Source organism: Equus przewalskii, chromosome 9 (genome assembly GCF_037783145.1).
Source record: "Equus przewalskii isolate Varuska chromosome 9, EquPr2, whole genome shotgun sequence".
Classification (NCBI taxonomy): Eukaryota; Metazoa; Chordata; class Mammalia; order Perissodactyla; family Equidae; genus Equus; species Equus przewalskii.
This window is the reverse complement of record NC_091839.1, coordinates 58,576,683-58,597,389: the sequence shown is the minus strand read 5'-3', so window position 1 is coordinate 58,597,389 and position 20,707 is coordinate 58,576,683. Positions and strand designations below refer to the sequence as shown.

The 20,707-nt window shown below is 40.1% G+C and overlaps 1 protein-coding gene across 5 annotated transcripts in view; it reads right to left on the bottom strand.

Annotated features, from left to right (window-relative positions):
* The window catches only part of CCDC162 (uncharacterized), a 165,506-nt gene that overhangs the window by 118,489 nt on the left and 26,310 nt on the right, over nucleotides 1-20,707 (bottom strand). For 3 of the 5 annotated variants that reach the window (XM_070559199.1, XM_008520826.2, XM_070559201.1), the window contains 7 exons: nucleotides 17,314-17,427; nucleotides 16,028-16,222; nucleotides 14,788-14,926; nucleotides 13,619-13,776; nucleotides 10,692-10,844; nucleotides 8,823-8,924; nucleotides 6,537-6,698 (listed from right to left, as the gene is read on the bottom strand). In XM_070559199.1, coding sequence (XP_070415300.1) covers nucleotides 6,537-6,698; nucleotides 8,823-8,924; nucleotides 10,692-10,844; nucleotides 13,619-13,776; nucleotides 14,788-14,926; nucleotides 16,028-16,222; nucleotides 17,314-17,427 — 1,023 coding nt within the window. The remainder of the gene's footprint in view (nucleotides 1-6,536; nucleotides 6,699-8,822; nucleotides 8,925-10,691; nucleotides 10,845-13,618; nucleotides 13,777-14,787; nucleotides 14,927-16,027; nucleotides 16,223-17,313; nucleotides 17,428-20,707) is intronic. The other 2 variants (XM_070559200.1, XM_070559202.1) reach the window with 1 other exon arrangement.

Below are 20,707 nucleotides of genomic sequence, written 5' to 3'. Positions count from 1 at the left end.
AGTGACAGTGAAAAAACACTCTGAAGGCATGACTGAACAAACCACAAAAGTACAGCTGGACAGGCAGATGGTCAGGAAGAAAGGAAGGGGCACAATGGGCTCGAATGAGTAAAGGGAGAGGATTAGTATCCTCCGGAAAGAGAGACCCAACCACAGCCCACAGAAGGAAACTGTTTAGGAAACACCAACAGTCTGTGAGTGTATTCCCCTAAGAGAACTGGACGCAGTGCAGGTAAGCAGCAGGGCTGCCCAGAAACCAGAATGTCAACACCATCTGTGTTCAGTCCTTCTTCCTGGGTAGTAAATCCTCTGACATTTACTCTACCTTGTGGCTGGGTCTTTGCCAGTATGGCTGAGTTCATGTATTTTGACAGTTCTGAGATTTACAGTGATTACAAATCTCATTTTCTTCTGGGAAATTGGCAGGAGCAGAGGAGTGGGAGGAAGGGAGGAGGGGATAATTAAAGGAAAAGTAAATCTGTTATGTATTCCCCTCCCCCCAAATATCTCTACAGCTTACCTGTATATATCCACAGAATATATACCCCGAAAGTTAACAATACTCTGATTATATTTGAGTGGTAAAATAATGAGGATTTTTATTTCTTCCTTGAACTTTTCTATATTTTCCAAATATTCTATGATAAATACACGTCACTATTGTCATCATCAGAAAATGTTTGTTTTTTAAATGTTCTATCGAATTTGATGAAGGAAACCAGGAAAAAAAGGTGTTTTGTGTTTGCCTGAACTTCCTGCACTCTGGAGCTACTGTATACAACACCAGTTTTGTGAGAGGACACCATGTACTCATTGTATCGTATCATCTCTGGAAATGGAGGGGAGCGGTAACATAGATGGGGGAAATGGCTCTCCCTTCATTTCCTCCCTGGTGTGACCAATGAGAAGAAGCAAAAGAAGAGGAAAGAATACAGTGTTTCCTGCCACTTCAGCACTCCATGAAGTTACAGAACAGTGACCAGTTTAAACCAGGTCTTTAGAAATATGATGATCAATAGTAGTATTTGATGTCTGTACATAGCCATTTTAATAAACAGGTAAAGAATGGTTTTGGACACAAGTAAATTTATATAACAGAATTACAGGTTTCAGAGGATGCACGCAGGGCTAGCTGGTCCATTCTTTCTTCTGATCAGGACTACAGTTAAATTATTTTTAAGTTTTTTCAAATGAATATACAAAAAGTGCAGTCCATTTGGACAAGAATCATCTCTTTCTAGTTATACATTATCATCAGTTGACAATTATAGGAAAATTTGGTATTTTTTCCTCTATCCCTCAACCCCAGATCTGTAAGTGAATTCTGGAATTAGAATTGTGTTTAAAGAAAAGAGTGGTCAGCTTTCAATGCTAATAATTGTAGGTAAATGGCCAACTTAAACTGTGATAGAATCATTACAAACATTATCAATGCTTAGACAAACATATTCAATGACAAAATGGAAGTGGGAAAATAGATTCTCTCATAAGATGCTGGTTGGAGGAAAATAGTATAGGACTTTGGCAGGATCTATGAAAAATTTTTGATTGTGTACATTCTGTGACCCAGAAAATCCATTTCTAAAAATCTACGCTAAAGAAACACACATGTGCACAAGGAGGCATGTACAAAAAAGTTCAATATGGTTTCTCATAGGGGGGAAAATGGTGTCAAGTGTCCGGGGGAGGTGGCTGTGTGATATGTAGTATGTAATAAAATATAATGCAGCCATTAAAATAACAGCAGAGCCATATCTCTACAACCTACTGTTGGGTGAAAAAAGCAAGTTGCAGAAAGATAACCATAGGGTATGACAGATCGTTTATACAGAAAACTAAAACACAAAATTATATTATATATATTTTTGTATGGGGACATATGTATCGATGTAAATTCAAAAAGGCTTGAAGCAATCACAGAGTTCACCTCTGAGGAAGTGGAATGGGATGCCAGTATTAGAGTCCCCATGAGTTCAAGTTAAAGCATTAACTATTCAGTAGTGTTTCAGTTTTTTACCAAGAGACTTTTAAATTACTTCTGTAGTTTAAAATTATCTTTTTAAAAACTCCTTAAAGAGAAAAATGGTAACTTTACTGTGGGAAAATCTGTCAAACACCACTAACTTAAGCATGTGATCAAGATTAACATGCCCAAGTGATAAATCACATTGACAGCATCTGCCCCTGACATGATGTGATGAGAAGGGTACTTCACTTCTGAGGTGTTCTTCCCCCAAACCGATAACCCCAGTGTAACCATGAGAAAACATCAAATTCCAATTAGGGAATATTCTACAGGTCGCCAGGCCAGTACTCCTAAAGACAAAGTCACTATAAACAAGGAAAGACTGAGAAACTGACACAGACCTGAGTAGACTGGGAAGATACGAGGATTAAATGAAATGTGGTACCCTGGGTAGGATCCTGGAGCACAAAGAGGACACTCATGGAAAAACCAGTGAATTCCAAATAGAGTGCAATATAATTAACAGTAATGTATCAATGTTACCACTGATACATTAGGCATGAGAAATGTACCATAGTAATATAAAACGTTAATAACAGGAGAAACTGGGTAGGGGATACCTGGGAACTCTTTCTACTATCTTTGCAACTTTTCTGTAAATCTAAAACTATTCTAAAACAAAACATTTAGTTAAAAAAAAAAAAAACTCCCTACAGAAAGGTTACTGGTGTGGAGTATTCACCAAGAACTGATCAGAAACCATTCTAGGGGCCGGCCTTGTGGCTGAATGGTTAAGTTCGCACGCTCCACTTCGGTGGCCCAGGGTTTCGCCGGTTCCTATCCTGGGCACGGACGTGGGACCGCTCATCAAGCCATGCTGGGGCGGCATCCCACATGGCACAACCAGAGGCACTCACAACTAGAATACACAACTATGTACTGGGGGGCTTTGGGGAGAAGAAGAAGAGGAAAAAAAAGATTGGCAACAGATGAAAAAAAAACAAAGAAAAAGAAACCGTTCTGAAGTTGTACTACAATTAGTGCTTATTTTCTCTCAGAGCTATCAAAGCAGACAGACCTATGAGGTTTGCTTCCTTCATGAAGAAGGCCCTTAAGAAAGTTATTTTCCATGAAGTTTTGGTTGTCACTTGCCAATTTCAGAATCAGGATGCTGACCAGCATAAAGATGCTAAAATTCATATCTCACTGCTACATGCTTGCAAAATAGTAACAGGGCTTTAAAATTCATACTTGCGTTCCTGTGACTCCTCCCAGCTGCCGCCTTTTACTTGATCCCAATCTCATTTGACTGGTATTCAACATTCAGAGCGGCAACACACTACCCTTGGTGCCATATTACTGGATAAAGTGACTCTTGACCAAAGCAGAAATGCTAGAGGACAAATTAATACCCACAGGAAAATGTGAAGGAATGGGGAAAACTATTGGCTGTTGAGTCAGAATTTCCTTTCTTAAATGCTGTGCTATTTTATTCCCTATTTGGAAAGCTCTTCTCCAGACCGTTTGCGTGGCTGACTCCTTTTCATTCATCAGATTTCAGTTCAAATGTCTCCTACTCTGAAAGATCTTGGCTGATCTCTCCGAGGGTGCTCCTTTCTACCTCATTGCCTTCTACTCCTGTGGTTTCTTCCTGGCACCCACAAGTTAGACATGGAGATTTGTTTCCTTGTCCAGTTACCTATTGCATGTCTCATTCCCTGAGCCCAGCACGATTCCTGGCACGAAGGCAGCATCCATGTAACAATCATTGAATGGATGGGACGCTGGAAAACTTGCATGACGCTAACATGTAGCGTAATTTGTGTTGTATATCTCCCCTCCTGCTCTACCTCTAGAATCCACAGGTCTCTTTAGGGTCTATTTTCATAAATCAACTTGAAAAATACAGTGCTCACATTTTTCTCCCTTTGGTCAATTCCAAGAACAACATTCACAAGTCAGGAAATAGCCAGAGAAAGTGGTTTTCTTTTTTTCTTTCTTTTTTCTTTTTAACATTTGGGCAACTGCATTCCAAACAGACTTTTGTGAAAGCACAGACTGCCTCGTATCAGCACCCCGACTTCCCATCTCCTCTACAGACGGAGGGAAGCAGCAACAGAACAGCAAGTGTCCGTTCTCTCCACTGTGCACTGGGTTCCTCCCCTCCGTGGCTCTAACTTGGTGTTTTCTGCCTCTCAACACTTACCTGAGCCATCATCTGCTCTCGCCGTGCACCTTCTGCTTTCCACTGACATAGTGGTCCCACAGAGGTAATTTGTCCTCCTTTGTCCCCTAAGTACCCATGGACACTGCCACGACTCTGTCACCTGCTGGCCCGGGCACACCCTGGACCTCCTCACTTCTCCGTGATTTCAAACATGAAGCTCTTCATCTCTGACTCCATCTTCCTTTGCCTCCCACCTCTCCCTCACTCATATTTACCTCCTTTCACTCTCCTCTGGCCCCCAGGAGTTCAATTCTTCCTATTCTCTCAGCCAAGGAGGGAAACAGATTTGTGGCAATGGCTCTCAGATGTTAATAGCAGAACTCCCCCGGTAAAGGTTACATCAGCATCAAGACGTAGAGTATCCAGATCCTAGGAGCAGAGGTCTTGTTTGGGGGTAACTAGGCTGACTCTGCCCTCGCGCCCCCCTTCTTGCCTGCTTCCTATGCCCTTCCCCCTACGTTCGGTTCAAGAAGCAGAAGACCCAGATGTTTTAAATGTCCCCTTGCTAGTATAATGTCCTCCTGAATGGTGACATATACCTCAGTGTGAAATGGCAATGAGATAGGGAAAATGTGGCTATTTTCTCAACTCTGGCAGGATGCTAGCTGAGAAGAGAATCTCCCTGGTGGTTGCATGTCCCATCAGAGAGTTCAGGGGCAGGGAGATCCATGCCATGATATGCTGCATCTGCTCCTGATCTGTGTGGCCAATTCATTTTTCATAAATTCTCTAGATCCTTGTTTAAACGAATTGAAAAGGTATAGAAGTTGTGTGTGCATGTGTGTGTGTGTGTGTATACACCTGCGTGCACATGTGTGTTTGCTTCCAGCCAATCTATAAGTCATTAGTGTAACCATTTCAGGTTTTCACTTCCTCCCATACCCAGCCCGGGATGGTGGATCATGACAGTGCTTCTCTCTGTAGCATTCTAATAAACTTCTCCATACCTTCAACTTTGTGTATAATTTTTAGTCACTGTACAATTATCTTTAGGGGTGAATGTAATAGAATTATTATGCCAAATGGCCTCGCTATAAATTCATGCCCTCTTATCTCATCTGAGCCCTCTTAGCTACATGGTCATCCTTATATTCTTTTCTCATTGGCGATCCTGTAGCCTTCCCCACAGTGATACACCTCCCCACAAGCCACTCTCACCTTCTACTTACTAATGCTGACATCCTCCCCCTGCCTCCTCCTCCTCTCCTGAGACAGCCAGGGCCATTCACAAGCTCCCACATCTTATCTTTTTGCACCTGAAAATTCTATTTATCTCATTCACCTCAGGGGAGGTGATGTCATTCTCCCTTTCTCAAAATTACTCCCCCACCTGGTTTCTTCATCCCATCCCCTCCTATTTCCCTAGAGTCATCTGCTTCTCACATTTACCCTTTCCTATCTTCCATCTCCTCTTCTACGCTACTCCTCCCTCTCAGACTTCCAGAAATACATTGAGTCTTCCCATCTTAAATAAGCAAATGAAATAAAACTCTTCTCTTATAGCAGCAAATAATAGCAGATTAGAGCTTCAAAAATGTTACAGCACCATTGTAAAGACAAATATCCACTAGCTTTGTGTAGAAACTTCCTTTCATTGCCAAACTTCATGTCTATCCTATGTAGTAGATACTGGCTTCCCTGCCTCCAATCTCTCCCTCTTTCAATCCAAGAAACACCTTGCTGCCATGTTGATCTTCCTGAAAAATACAGCCTTGTATATATCACTTCCCTTACAGGATAAAGCACAAATTCCTTAGGTTGGAATTTATGGTCATTCACAAGCTGCCCCCTCCTCCCCACTGAAAAAAACTTCTCTTCACTATATTTCCACATGAATCTTCCACTCAACCAAGCTGGACTTGAACACTCCACGTACAGTATCGCTCTGCATTGTTGTTCATGCTTCTCTCCTAGAATGTGCTCCCTACTTCCTTCTCCACCGCCACTTCCCTAAGCCCCGTGCTTCCTTCAAGCCCAGCTCAGCTTCCTCCTCCTTCAAGAGGCTTTCCCCAGTAGAGCCAACTCTGTGGGGACCACTTTCCCTCTAAACGCTCACAATACTTAACAACTGTCCAACTCATTTGGTGTTTGGCACTGGAGTGTGCAGCTTTGCATTGGGATTTACCTGTTGAGTCTGTCCTGACAGCAACATCTTATATTACACCTCTTTATATCTCTCTTTTTAATTAGCATTTAATCTTTTTATAAAGAAAACAAACTTGGCTAGGAAATAGAGCTTTTGCAGGGAGGGTCTCTGAAAAACTACCAAAGTATTTTTCTTAGATCAACACACAGGTCGTGAGTTGAACAGAAAGGCATATGGGTTATTTCTTTCCACTGTACCTGGTAGAGGTTGATGTTGCTATAAATGTTCTCCCAGATTTGGTCATATTTGCACTGATGCAAATCCTGGGAAGCCATGAAAGTTGGATGAGATGGAACCAGACGGACTGTCTTTGCAGCATGATCTTGGAGCACTTGCATTACTCGCTCAGGGTTGGAAATCTTGAGTAGATCAGAGATACATTTGCAAATTATATATGTGATAAGGAGTTAATATCCAGCATATATAAAGAATTCCTACAACTCAACAACAAAAAATTAAATAAGCCAATTTAAAAGTGGGCAAAAGACTTTAATAGACATTTCTCTAAATATGATATACAAATGGCCAACAAGCATGCGAAAGGATGCTCAACATCACTAATTATTACAGAAATGCAAAGCAAAACCACAATGAGACATCATCTCATATCCATTAGGATAGCTAATATAAAAAAAAGAAAAGAACGTGTTTGTGAGAATGCAGAGAAATTGGAACCCTTGTGCACTGTTGGTGGGATTGTAAAATGCTGCAACTACTATGGAAAATAGCATGGAGCATTCTCAAAAAGTTAATAACAGAATTACCCTATGATCCAGCAATTCCACTTCTGGGTATATATCCAAAAGAACTGAAAGCAGGATCTCAAAGAGATATTTACAAACCCATGTTCATAGCAGCATTATTCATAATAGCCATGAGGTGAAAGCAACCCAAATGTCCATCAACAAATGAATAAACAAAATGTGGATGATCCATACAAGGAAATATTATTCAGCCTTAAAGGAAATAAATTCTTACATATCCTACAACATGGATGAACATTGAGGACATTATGGTGGGTAAAATAAGCCAGTCACAAAAAGACAAATACTGTATAATTCCACTGATATGTGATACCTAGAGCAGTCAAACTCACAGAGACAGACAGTGGAATGATGGTTGCCGGAGGCCAAGGGAACAGATGGAGGAATGAGGAATTATTGTTTAATGGGTAGAGAGTTTCAGTTTTCCAGATGAAAAGAGTTCTGGAGATGGATGGCTGCGATGGTTGCACAACAATATAGATGTACTTAACACCACCAAACTGCACACTTAAAAATGGTTAAAATGGTCAATTTCATGTTATGTATTTTACCACAATTAAAGAAATCAGGAAAAAACATAAAGAGATCCCATGTACCATTCATTCTACCTCCCCCAATGTTAACATCTTGAAAACTGTAGTACAGTGTTGCAACCTGGATGCTAATATTGATACACTCAAGATGTAGAACAGATCCTTCACCGCAGGATCTCTCATATTGCCCATTTACAGCAGGACTCCCTTTCCTTCCTCACCAGTTTCTCCTTAACCCCTGGAACCCACAAATCTGTTCTCCATTTCTATAGTTTGTCTTTTCGAGAGTGTGGTATAAATGGACTCAAACAGTCTTTATGAGATTGACTTTTGTTACTCACATAGTTCTCTGGAGATTCATCTGGGTTCTTGGATATTTCACTCGTTTGTTGCTTTTTATCGCTGACTGCTATTCCATGGTATAGATATACCACAGTTAGTTTAACTATTCACCCACTAAAGGACATCTGGTTGTTTCATTTTCGGCTATTGCGAATAAAGCTGATATAAATGTTCATGGAGGGAAAAAAGGGGAGGGAAATTCTGTCACGTGCTACAACATGGATGAACCCTGAGGACATTATGCTAAGCGAAACAAGCCATTCACAAAAAGACAAAAACTGTATGATTCCACTTATGTTAGGTATCTAAGAGTAGTCAAATTCAGAAACAGAATGAGGAATGGGGGTTGAGGGACTGGACGGAGGAGGAAATAGGGAACTGCTGTTTAAAAGGCATAGAGTTTCAGTTTTGCAAGATGAAAAGTTCTGGAGATCTGTTTCAAAATAATGTGAATATACTGAACACTACTAAACCATACACTTAACAATGGTTAAGATGATAAATTTTATGCTATGTGTTTTTTAACACAATAAAAATATGATAATTTAGTCCCATATTTTTGTTTCACAGATGAGGAAACTAAAACTCAAGGAGGTTATGTGACTAGACCAATATCACACAAAGACTTAGTGCTGGTCTAAAATCTGGCTCTTCTGACAATTGTTACTCTCTACTGAAAGCTAACAGGATTATAAAAGTTTGGCAATTAGATTAGAAAGTTCCAAATAAAGCCTTCATAGTGAATCCATGGCTAACATTTTTTTAAAAGGGAAAGAAAATTCGGCTTTCTGAGAACAATTTTAGCAAGAATTTTATCTACTTGGGAACATGGTTACTTTCTTACCTTCAAAAACTTCGCTTGGAGTTGCATTAATACATCTATTCTTCTCCGTTCTTTTAGTCTGGTCAAAAGCTTCTTTTGCCAAGGATCACATTTTGGCTTAATCTAGTGGGTAAACGTGTTCACACAAAGTTACAACGTAACAACGGTTCTAAACAAGAGTTGCAAGCAAAGAGATTCAAGGAGCTTCTGAAATGGGATCTGGCCTCAGAGCTGGAAACTTTGCTGGAGCATGTGAAGTGTTGGAAAGGGTCCGCGTGGGTTCACGGATTTGTGGATGAAGATGGCAGCAGCAGTCACTATTGGTGCCTGGCCTATGAGACGCAGGGGCTCCATCTGGGATAACACAACACCATCCATGAGCAAGAGGGACCCTAATCCATCAGTGTTGGGCATCACACTTGATTTATGGGGCAAGAGAAGTTTGCCTACAAAGACTCCTTTTGACTCCACATGTGAAGCTTCACCTTTCACACTGACAAGCTCTATTTCAAAATTAGTTCTATGGCTGTAAATACATCAATACACTGATAACTCTCAAATTTATATCTAGCGCTAAGCTCCAGCCTATTATATCTAACTGTCTCCTTGATGTCTATGCTTGGATGGCAAGTGTAACAATCTAAAATGGAAGTCTGGCTTCCCCTACACCAACCACCTACTTGCTTGAGCCCCAGACTTAGGAGCAATCTTTGATTTCTCTCCTTTCCTTCCGTCCATCTTTATTTCGTAAGACTTTTGTTTTCTTCATAATACAATTGATCCATATTATTCATGGATTTTGTATTTGCAAATTTGCCAGTCACTAAAATTTATTTTTAACCCCAAAATCAATTCTGACAGAGCTTTCCTGGTCATTCATAAACATACACAGAATGGTGAAAAATTTCAGTCGCCCAACTCCACACTTCCAGCTGAGATCAAACAAGGTGACATACTGCCTTCTTGTTTCAGCTCTCATACTGTAAACAAGTGTCTTTTTATGGTCGATTTAGTGCCACATTTTTGTGCTTTTGTGGTTTCTGTTAGTGATTTCGCTGTGTAAAATGGCCCCCATGCATCGTGCTGAAGTGCTGCCTACAGTTCCTAGGTGCAGGAAGGCTGTGCAGTGTCTGGTAGAAGAAATACATGTGATCAATGAACTTCTTTTAGGTATGAGTTATAGTACTGTTGGCCACAAGTTTGAGGTTAATGAATCAACAACATATTCTTTAAACAGAAACACTCGTAAAACAAGGTAATGTATTGATCAGTTGATGAACCTAACCCCGCATTTCCCCTATGAGCAACAGTTTGGTTTTTGTTAATTCAGTGTTTGTGCAACTTTATAGAACATAACTACCTCAAATAATGAGAATCGACTGTACTTACCACCCCCTAAAATCATCTCATTTAATCTGCAGACTTGTGTATTGTTTGTGAATTGTACGTCTCCAGCACCAAGGGCCATGCCTGACACACAGGGTGTACTCAATAAACAATTTTTGACTGAAAGGCTGGATTTACACAAAATTTGCTATTCTTTGTTCTTGCTAAATAGTCGAGACCACTAACAACAAGAAGGGAGTTGTGACCCAATAGAGAGGGGTACGGGAGTATGGGGAACTTCTAGAGAAGGTAGATCACCATGGCTAACTTCAACAGAGACCCAAGGCAGGAAGGAGCTGGAGATCCTGGTGCACTGAGCCAGGTTCTCTCTCTGCCTCTGACAGGCACCTATCCTTGGTCACAGGGGACAGTTTGTTGAGGGCATTGAGTAGAGGGGACAACAGGGACCTGACAGACTTGGTGCTGCCAGGTTGCCCACTTGGAGGATACTTCATGACATTGCTGACATCAGTGAGAGGTGACTGTCACCACAGGTCTCCTTACCTTTATAAAGGAAGTCCAGTTGGCTCTCTTTTTCAAGGCCATACTAGGTCCTGCCAAACCCAAATTCTCTGCTTTAGTTCTCCCAACATCATAATCTGGAAATGTTTGCATTCTCTGTTGCTCCATGAAGATGCTTTGAAATTTTTGGGAAACCTAAACAGGATTAAGAAAAGAGAGGTGGAGGTCAGAAAAAAGCCTCAGCTTGCAGGCAGTTTCAAAAACAGCTACCGATCGCCTCTGAAACAGTCTTGGAGTCAAACTAATTCACAAAACACAACTCTGTGACAATCACAGGACCTTAAAGGTATATAGCTGAGAGGCACATGTATTCAGCCAGCTCATTATCATAATTGTGTGTGTGTATGTGTGTTACTTGTTCTGAATATCTTTTCCAAATGTTGGAAATTATATGATATACTTATTTATACATATTTTGAGACGGACTGTAAATGGGAAGTAAATTGTCCAAAAAGGAAATACATTCACTTTTTCTGGCCTCCTGGTAAACTAGAAAATCTAGGGGTTAGATAAATCCGGCTGCCAGAAGCCTGACCAGGATGTTGCAGAGAGAAGGGTCCAGAGCCTAAGACCTGTGAAAACTCTTTAAGGTACCTCAGCCAATCCCTTCACATCTCACTTTCAGACTGAGTGCTTCCTGTGCTTTCTGTGCCATAACTTCCAGCTGCAGAACACTTCTTCCTCCCTTCTCCAGGCTGGCTGAGCCTGTGCCGTGCCTACGTCATTGCACTGGTGACACTGCGTCATGATTTCCTCACTACGTGGTGAGCTTCCACAGCCTACGAATCTCAAGAACCTACCATGTGGTGATGGTTACACAACAATGTGAATGTACTTAATGTCACTGAACTGTACACTTGAAAATGGTTAAAATAGTCACTCTTGTATTATCTATATTTTATTATACACACAGAACCTATCACAGTGCTGGCACATACAAGGGCCTCAACAAAGGTTTCTAGGATGAGTGAGTGAGTTCAATGAGTCATAGAGCTAAAGATTCCTCCAGTTAATGCTGGTCCTTCCCAGGCTTGCTATCCAATATTGTTGCCTCTAGCCACATGTGGCTGTTTAACATTTAAATGTCAATTCATTTAAAATTAAATAAAATTTAGTTCCTCAGTTGCACTTACCCACATTTCAAGTGCTCCGTAGCCGCACGTGACTAGTGGTTAACATATTGGACAGCACAGATACAGACCAGACCCATCCATGCAGGAAGTTCAATGAGACAGTGCTAGACTAGGGCTAGGGCGGCAAACTTTTTCAAATATTTTAACCTTTGCAGACCATACAGTCTCTGTTGCAACTACTCAACTCTGTGGTTGTAGTGTGAAAGCAGCCATAAATAATGCATTAATGAATGGGCATAGCTGTAGTCCAGTAACACTGTATTTTAAAAAAACAGGTGATGGGCTGCAGGCTGTAGTTTGCTGACCCTGCTCTAGGGCATTAGAGAATCAGAATAAACAGTAGCCAAATATGGAACTCTTTCTCTACAAAAAACTGTTGTAATGTGATTGATTATCTTGGGAGCACAACTGGTATTGCATGTAATACGGTGATAAGAAAATCGAAAGTAGAAACCATCACTATATAAAGGAGACAAGCGATTCTTGGGGAACAAGGCTACCCTGTGAGAGTGCTCAGCAGCCTCATGTTCTTTTGTTATCATTGATGATAGTCTGCTGTGCTAAAATTTATTTTATTTATTTACTCTTTTTAAACACCATCTTATTCTGTTTCTGGATTTTGTCTATCATAATACATGGAGACAATGAGGGTAAAGATATTCCCATAGAAGTACTCTGCTGAAGATAGTGCCTCTGGTGATACAAAAGGAAAGGCAAAATCTAAACACCTTCACCTTCAAAGAAACCAGAGGACGTATGATTCCACGGGTTCTATGAGCTTAAAGAGTCTGTTACACACTACTGGAAATAATCCTAGGAAAATCACACTGGAACAACACACGTGGAAGTGAAACTTCAAGGTCAAGGCAAATAGTGATAGAGGAGACAGTGAGGAGCGTTCAAAGACATTCAGACTTGATTTTGGCCAATTTGGATCAATTTATTACTTTTACCTATCAAATATATAAATTTGCAAATATTATACACCCAGAGCTAGAAAAAAATCTTTATTGTAGAAACTAAAAAATAATCCTATTTTTCCCTGGGAAACAAGTTTTAACATGGCTTCTGATAATATGAGTGAGTTTGTTTTTTTTTTTTTAAGATTTTACTTTTTCCTTTTTCTCCCCAAAGCCCCCAGGTACATAGTTGTATATTCTTCGTTGTGGATCCTTCTAGTTGTGGCATGTGGGACGCTGCCTCAGCGTGGTTTGATGAGCAGTGCCATGTCCGCACCCAGGATTCGAACCAACGAATCACTGGGCCACCTGCAGCGGAGTGCGCGAACTTAACCACTCGGCCACGGGGCCAGCCCCGAGTTTTTTTTTTTAAGGAAGTGCAACGCTATGTTATAAGAGGGCAGACCACATGACTCTAGAAATTGCTACACAATATACACTCTATTGAATATAAAGCATTTGCTAACAGTAGAGCTATTGCAACACATTCTGAGAAGTGAAGGGCTTTAGACACTAGACAACTCCACCATGAAAATTTGCTAAATCTTGGCTATGTTTACATCATCTACTATGAGCTACAACCTACATTTTTCTTTAAATTCTGCAGAAAAATAAATCTTACAGCCCCTCTGGGTTGGATATTCAAGTGTCCCATTACTCTTACAGAGAGAAGTTATTCTGAATCTCACCTATTACTATTATATTTTATCACTCTAGAAACCATTGTGGCAGTATACATAATCAAACTCTGTGGCAAATACTAGTGTTTTCTTTCATGAACACACATATTTGTATTAAGAAAGAGTCCATCAAGTACCAGGAATAAAAGTTCTGTGTCCTTAGCAGCGTCCCTTAGCCCCTCTACGTCATAGGGGATACCGAAATGGGAGAGCAGGAGCTTCAGCTGAGGTTTCAGTTCTTCTGTTTCTGTTGCGTGTCGGGACAAGATGAAAGCAGCTTCTGTTCTCGTCGGCTCTGGGAAAAGTCCAAAATCAACAGCATTAAGATCAGTAAACACCAGAAGAGAAAAGGGAGAGTCCTTTGAGACAACTGGAGGCAGGGCCTCCTCTGCTGATGGGGAAGGCCATTCTGCTTCTTGCCCAACCTTCTCCCTCACAATCCACAGGCTGCACTGTGCTCGGCCAGGCCTATCTGACAAACATCTGGTGCTGGCTTTCTGGGGGACATAGGCTGGACTCCCTTTTCTCACAGTCTGCAGGAGAAACAGACCCTTTGAGGAATGACTTAGTGGGAGCTGAACTACCTATAGGCCTTCAGGGTAAACAAAGAGTATGATTTATACATTAAACGACAAATTAGAAGGTGAGAGTCTTCACCTCCTTTTGCCTGGCTCACTTCTACTCTTCTCTAAACACCCAGTTTAGACTCCGCTCCTTTGAGACACCTTCTCTGATTCCCCACAAATGGGTTGGCTGCCTCTCCAGGTACATCCGGTACATACCCCAAGCAAATATGTCACTCAGAGTAGAAACCTGATCAGGTTTCCAGTCATCTGTAACACAAGGTAAGGGCACTAAGTCTATTAAATTGATTCAGATAAGGAAAGTCTTTTAAATCATGCAATATTAAAAATGAAAGAAATCTTAGAACTCACTTAATCTGAAAGGCTTATTTTGGAGATGAGTAAATTGAGGTCTAAGGAGATGAAATGACCTAACATGCAGACCCACACTTAAGGCCATAACAGACAGGTCTAGCACTCAGCGTTCTCGACATCGAATGCATTGCTTTTCACCTCTCTCTTAATTTCCTATTTATAACTACAGCAATAATAACACCTAAGAAAAGTGTTTGCTATTTTTTTCCACCAGAAAACATTAAATTAACAGTTGTTTATTAAGGAGATATAGCTTTCTGGTATGCAGAAAAATTTCAAGCAAGATTATGTGACAAAACAGCACATGTGCAAAATCACAATCTTCTTTTCTCCACATAACCCTAGGGGAAAGGAGACTAATTTCTTACCTGAAATGCTGGTATCCATACAGCCTGGAGATGCAGAACCCTGGATGTCGTCAACACGGACCTTTTCATCCTCCTGACCAACTTCAGGGAGTTCATTGACTACACTCAGGACTTTGGAGATGGGCAGATACTGGAGGGCCTGCAGAAGGGCACGACCAAGAGGCCGCATGTCAACTTGATTCTCACAGAAGCTTCCAGACTTTGGTTCAGGAGCAGCCCTTTGCTTTGATAGAGAAGGAGGGAGGTAGAGGTGGGCCTCAGCAAACTGGCTAATCATGAGAGGCTAAATCTGGAACTGGGAGACCTGGCGCTGTCACCAGCTCTGAGCTACCTTAACCTCTGGGCAGGTCTGCATTGATCAAGCACCCCTAGTGGACAAGGCACTGCATGGGGTGCTAGGGACACAAAGATGAACAAGACATGAACCAACCTCAAAGAGTTCACAGTTCAGTGGGGGACCCAGACTTATGAGCAGATTGTTACTACAACACATGAGTGGGAAGAGATCCCATATCCTATGGAATCAGAAGTAGACCCCATCGTGACTGACTGATGAAGGGATGATGTGAGGATGTGGCAGGTTTCTGGTTTGGGTAACTCTGTGGTTGGTGGTATCACTGAGGTAAGGCATGGAGAAGTCGGGAAAGATTTAGGTGGCAAAACAATAATCTTTCTAAAGTGAAAATGTGACCACTTCACCCCTTCTGATACCTCTAGCCTGGGTTAGGGGTTCTCCCCTGTGACACTCTTTACCCTGTGCTTATAATTATTCTATTCTTTCTTATCACATTGTATTTCAGTTGACAATTTGTTTGCCCATTTCCCTACCATCCTGGGACCCAGTTACTTTCCAGTAAAGACTATACCTTCCCAACATGGACCAGGATATGTACCTGGCATACATTAGAATTTCATTAGGTATTGCTGAACAAAAAAGTGGATCTACATTGGTGAGCTAAATCCTGAACAAGATGATGACACAAGAACTTACAGAGAGAATAGGAAATAGCACAGCAGAGACATCTCTGAGAAAGCTAAATTAATGGAGTGATTTCATTAGAACAAAGTTCCAAAAAATAAGATTTCAAGGAAAAAAGCTAGTGACCCATTATTTTCCTGTCATTTGTGGGGCGGGTGGAATATAGAAACTGACAGTTCAAAACGAGGTGACAGATGTGAGAAAACAATGTGCTGACCATCCTGGGAGGGCACTGCATCGTCACATTACTGTTTCACGTACCTGCAGGTAGTGGTGAACAGCCTCGAGTGAGTGTAGGTGACACACTAACCACTTTGTGTAGATAGTCAGGTCTTCCTGTGTCACTAAGTTAGGTGGATTGTTTTTTCCCATAAGGAAGTTTTCTCGTGCAACAGACAATCTTTCAGCTCTCTGAAGGGCATCGTTGTACTCCTGCATAATGTAGGCAACTTGTTTCTATTTAAGAGAGAGGCAAAGACAGAACGTGGTTATTTGCAAGCCTTATTCTCTGAGGTCATTTGCCTCCAAGCAAAGGGTAATGCTATTTGGGGGCCAAATAAGGGGCTCTTGGAATATCAAAATTCTTCCACATTCTGAATTTGACTGACAAGGGCAGTAGTCACATTCTTAGGACTTTGAAGGAAAGAGACTCCAGCAAAGGTCAGTGCATGAGGATGTTTGCTAACTGCAGTTGGCTTCTCAGCTTTTTACCTACAGCAGAGGAGACCAAGTCTATGAAGGAAAGTGCATTTTCTGTCATATAAATCTTCCTTCAAATCTTATTCTTAAAAATAGGTATCATTATCTTCTGCCACAGTCAGAATAGGCAAGTAGGTACATGCATTAGTTCCTTTCCCATCTTCAGCTGTGACTTAAAAAAAATTGACAAGTTACACTGTTGATGAGAATATAAATTGGTATGGAAAACAGTATAGAGATTCCTCTAAAAAATTTAAAATAGAACTGCCATATGATCCAGCAATCCCACTTCTGGGTACATATCTGAAGGAAACAAAATCAGTATCTTGAAGAGATATCTGTATTCTGTCTTTACTGCAGCATTATTCACAAAAGCCAAGATATGAAAACAACCTAAGAGTCTGTTGATTGATGAATGGATAAAGAATATGTGGTACATATATATTACCACATTATCATGGGATATTATTCAGCCGTGAGAAAGAAGGAAATTCTAATATTTGCAACAACATGTATGAAGCTAGAAGACTATGCTAAGTGAAATAAGCTAGACAGAGGAAGACAAATATTGTATGGTTTCACTTCTATGTGAAATCCAAAGAAAAAGAAAAGTCGAACTCATAGAAGCAGAGAGTAGAACAGTGGTTACCAGGAGTTGCGTGGTGGGGTGGGAGAAATGTGGAGATGTTGGCCAAAGGGCACGAATTTGCAGTTATATAGGATGAAGAAGTCTAGAGTTATAATGTACAGGCATGATGACTATACTTAATAATAGAGTATTGACAAGCTTATGGACCATTTGCTTTCATTATGACAAATAGTACAGGTTCTACTCATAGGCTTCCTACCTTGTAAAGAGGATAAAGTTGCTCCATGATCTTACTGTGCTGGCAAAACCTCTTCCACCTAAGCATGTGTAAATATTTACTCTGGGCCAGCTGAGTAATTCTCTCTGTATAATACTTTAACAATGAGAATAAAAATGAACACTTAGTATGCAATTATAACAGGAAGACTGAATTAAGTCTCAAGAATACTAACAATAGGAACCTCTGGTTGTTTTGGAAAGAATGATTTTTTCTATATGAAGATCATAAAATTAGGAAATCTGGCTCATGATTCCATTTGAATTTAAATAAAGCAAGTAGGCATTTCTAAGTCTATATGATCCATTGCCAATCCAACAGATTGTAGTTTCATTTATCAGTTAGTGAACAATTTTCGCAGTGACAAAAAACCCTGTAAAATTGTCTAAAGTTGAGCTTAAAATTTCTTAAAAACTGAAGTTATGAGTCTAAAATACAAAACACTTTACAGGTAAATTATAGCTTTTAACTTTAAATTTTATTTATACTTCAGAGTAGTTAAATAAGCCAACTCTTTTAAAATATTTTATTTCTGATAATAAAAATAATACTGGCTATGATGGAATAAGTAGGACCAGACTTACCCTTCCATCATAAACAACTAGAAAATAGGACAAAATACAGGAGACAACTGTTTCCTGACATGGGACAACAGACAACGCAGGACTGTGGTCCTTGAGAAAAAGGAAACAAATGAAATGAGCCCAACAATCTCTTTGGTTTTCTGCCTAAAGAAGGCGGTTTCTGAACCATGGAGTAGGAAAGGGAATCCTAAGCAGAGCCCAATGGTCTCTCTGAATTAAGGAGAGAGAAATTAAAGTTTGAGAAGTCGAATAAACTGAAGTTTGCAGGGCACAGTATTGGAGAGGAGGAAGTTATATAGACAAGGGGCTCCAGAAACCTGCAGAGAGACGCCTTTGAGTTCATTGCTGATTATTACCCCATACATACAGAGGGTGAAACTCCATGAGGCTGTGCAAAGAACACTGACTAGGAATTGTAAACTGAACAGTTCTCAGAGTTCATACGGGGCTAGGAGATGTTCAATTTCCAGTCAGACAGAATGAAGAGTCCTCAGTGAACACATGGGGCATTCATTGGAGATGTCAGAGGGGTCACAATTTAGTAATAAGGATAAACTATCTCTAGAGCAAAGGTTACTCAAAACCTGCTCTAACAAAGCTTAAAACCAAGCCTTGAACGTATGAAGCTGATCTACAACTTATTTGCCTGCCAGAATAAAGTCCAACACGCTTTAAGGGAGTACAAACAAAATCATCATTCAATAATGTAAAATTGCAATGCCCAGTGTCAAAAAAAATTGCTAGACAGGCAAAGAAGCAGGAAAATATGACCCATAAACAGGAGAAAATTGATGAAGAGAAACAGACCCAGAAATGGCATCAGTGATGAAAATAGCAATCAAAGACTTTAAAAAAGCATTATTAATATGCTCAGCATGTTCAAGGATTGAAAGAAAAAATGTGAACATCATAAGGAGAGAAATGAAAAACATCAAAATACTCAAATAGAACTTGTAGAAATGAAAACTACAATATATGAAATAAAAATTTCATTGGATGGGATGAACAGCAGATTAGATAGTGCAGAAGAAAACAGTAGTGAACTTGAAGATATTGTAATAGAAACTATATAAAATGAAGTACTGAGAAGAAAAAGACTGAAAAAAATTAATACAGCCTCAGTGACTTATGGAACACTATGAAGTGATTTAACACATGTGTAATTGGAGTCTCAGAAGGAGCGATGGACATAGAAAACATATTTGAAGAAATAATGGTGGGGCCAGCCTGGTGGCGCAGCAGTTAAGTTCACATGTTCCGCTTCGGTGGCCTGGGGTTCGCCGGTTCAGATCCCGGGTGTGGACACGGCACTGCTTGGCAAGCTATGCTGTGGTAGGCATCCCATGTATAAAGCAGAGGAAGATGGGCACAGATGTTAGCTGAGGGCCAGACTTCCTCAGCAAAAAGAAGAGGATTGACGGCAGATGTTAGCTCAGGGCTAATCTTTCTCAAAAAAAAAGAAAGAAAGAAAGAATGGTTGAAATTTTGTAAAAAATTGATGAAAATAATAAAATCACAATCCAAGAAGTTCCATCAACTCCAAGCAAGAAAAACACAAAGAAAACCTCATCATGGAAAGTCACAATCAAATTGCTTCAAACCTTTGAGAGACAATCTTAAAAGCAACCAAAGAACAAAAGGACACATTGTGTTGGGAAATGGAAGCCAGAAGACAATGGAGCAACATTTTTAAAGTGATAAATGAGAAAAACTATCAACCTAGAATTCTATATTGAACAAAAATACCTTTCTAAAATGAAGGCAAATAAAGACTTTTTTCATAAAAACAAAGACTGAGAGAATTTGTCCCTGGCAGATCTGCACCACAAGAAATGTTAAAGTTCTTTAGGCAGAAGATAAATGATATCATATGGACATCAACTCTGCCAAGGTTTCTCAACCCCAGCACTGACATTGGTGGTGGGGGCTGTCCTGTACGTTGGAGGATGCTTAGCAGCATTCCTGGCCTCTACTTGCTATATTACAGTGGCAACCTACTCCCATCCCCAAATTGTGACAACCAAACATGTCTCCAGACATTGCCAAATGTCCCCCATCTCCACCCTCCCCTTCTCTGCCATGAGAACCACTGATAATATATAAAAGAATGAAGAGTGCCGGAAATGATAGTGAAAGAGAATCCTGGGTGAAGGTAATGACAAAAGTTTGACTTGCAAATAGAATCTCAATATCTTTTGTTTCTTTGTGATTCATTTATTAGTAATTACCGACTAGTTGCTAATGAACTAATTTGTGTGCATAGCGAGGATATAACTTATAACACCAGAGCAAAGAACAAAGAATTTTAAAAACCAAAACAATATATGCTTATTATAAAAACTTTAGAAAATCTATAAAAGTTAAAAGAGGAAATTCATTATCCTGCTATCCAAAGACTGATTGCTAACATTTTGGTCTATGTGACTCTTCTATGCATTACATGGCCATTATTATGATACATACACACACACATATACACACTGGTTTTTGTTAACTGATGTTACACAAGAACATAATAATTCCTTATTCTAAAAAGTGTTTAATGGCAGAAGAAGATTCTATCAAGTATTACAGCATTTTTCTTAACTCTTTCTCCTATTGTTAGACATTAAGGCAATTTCATTTTTTTCACTTTTATTATAATGCACAATAATAATCTTTATGGAAAATCTTTTTCTTCGTGTCGTGAGTTATTTTCTTGAAATTTCCAGAAATATCTCCCCAAGGTCAGCCAACAGCTTTTTAAGGACTGAGACAATCTTAGTCAATGTTGTATTGCCTCATAATACCAG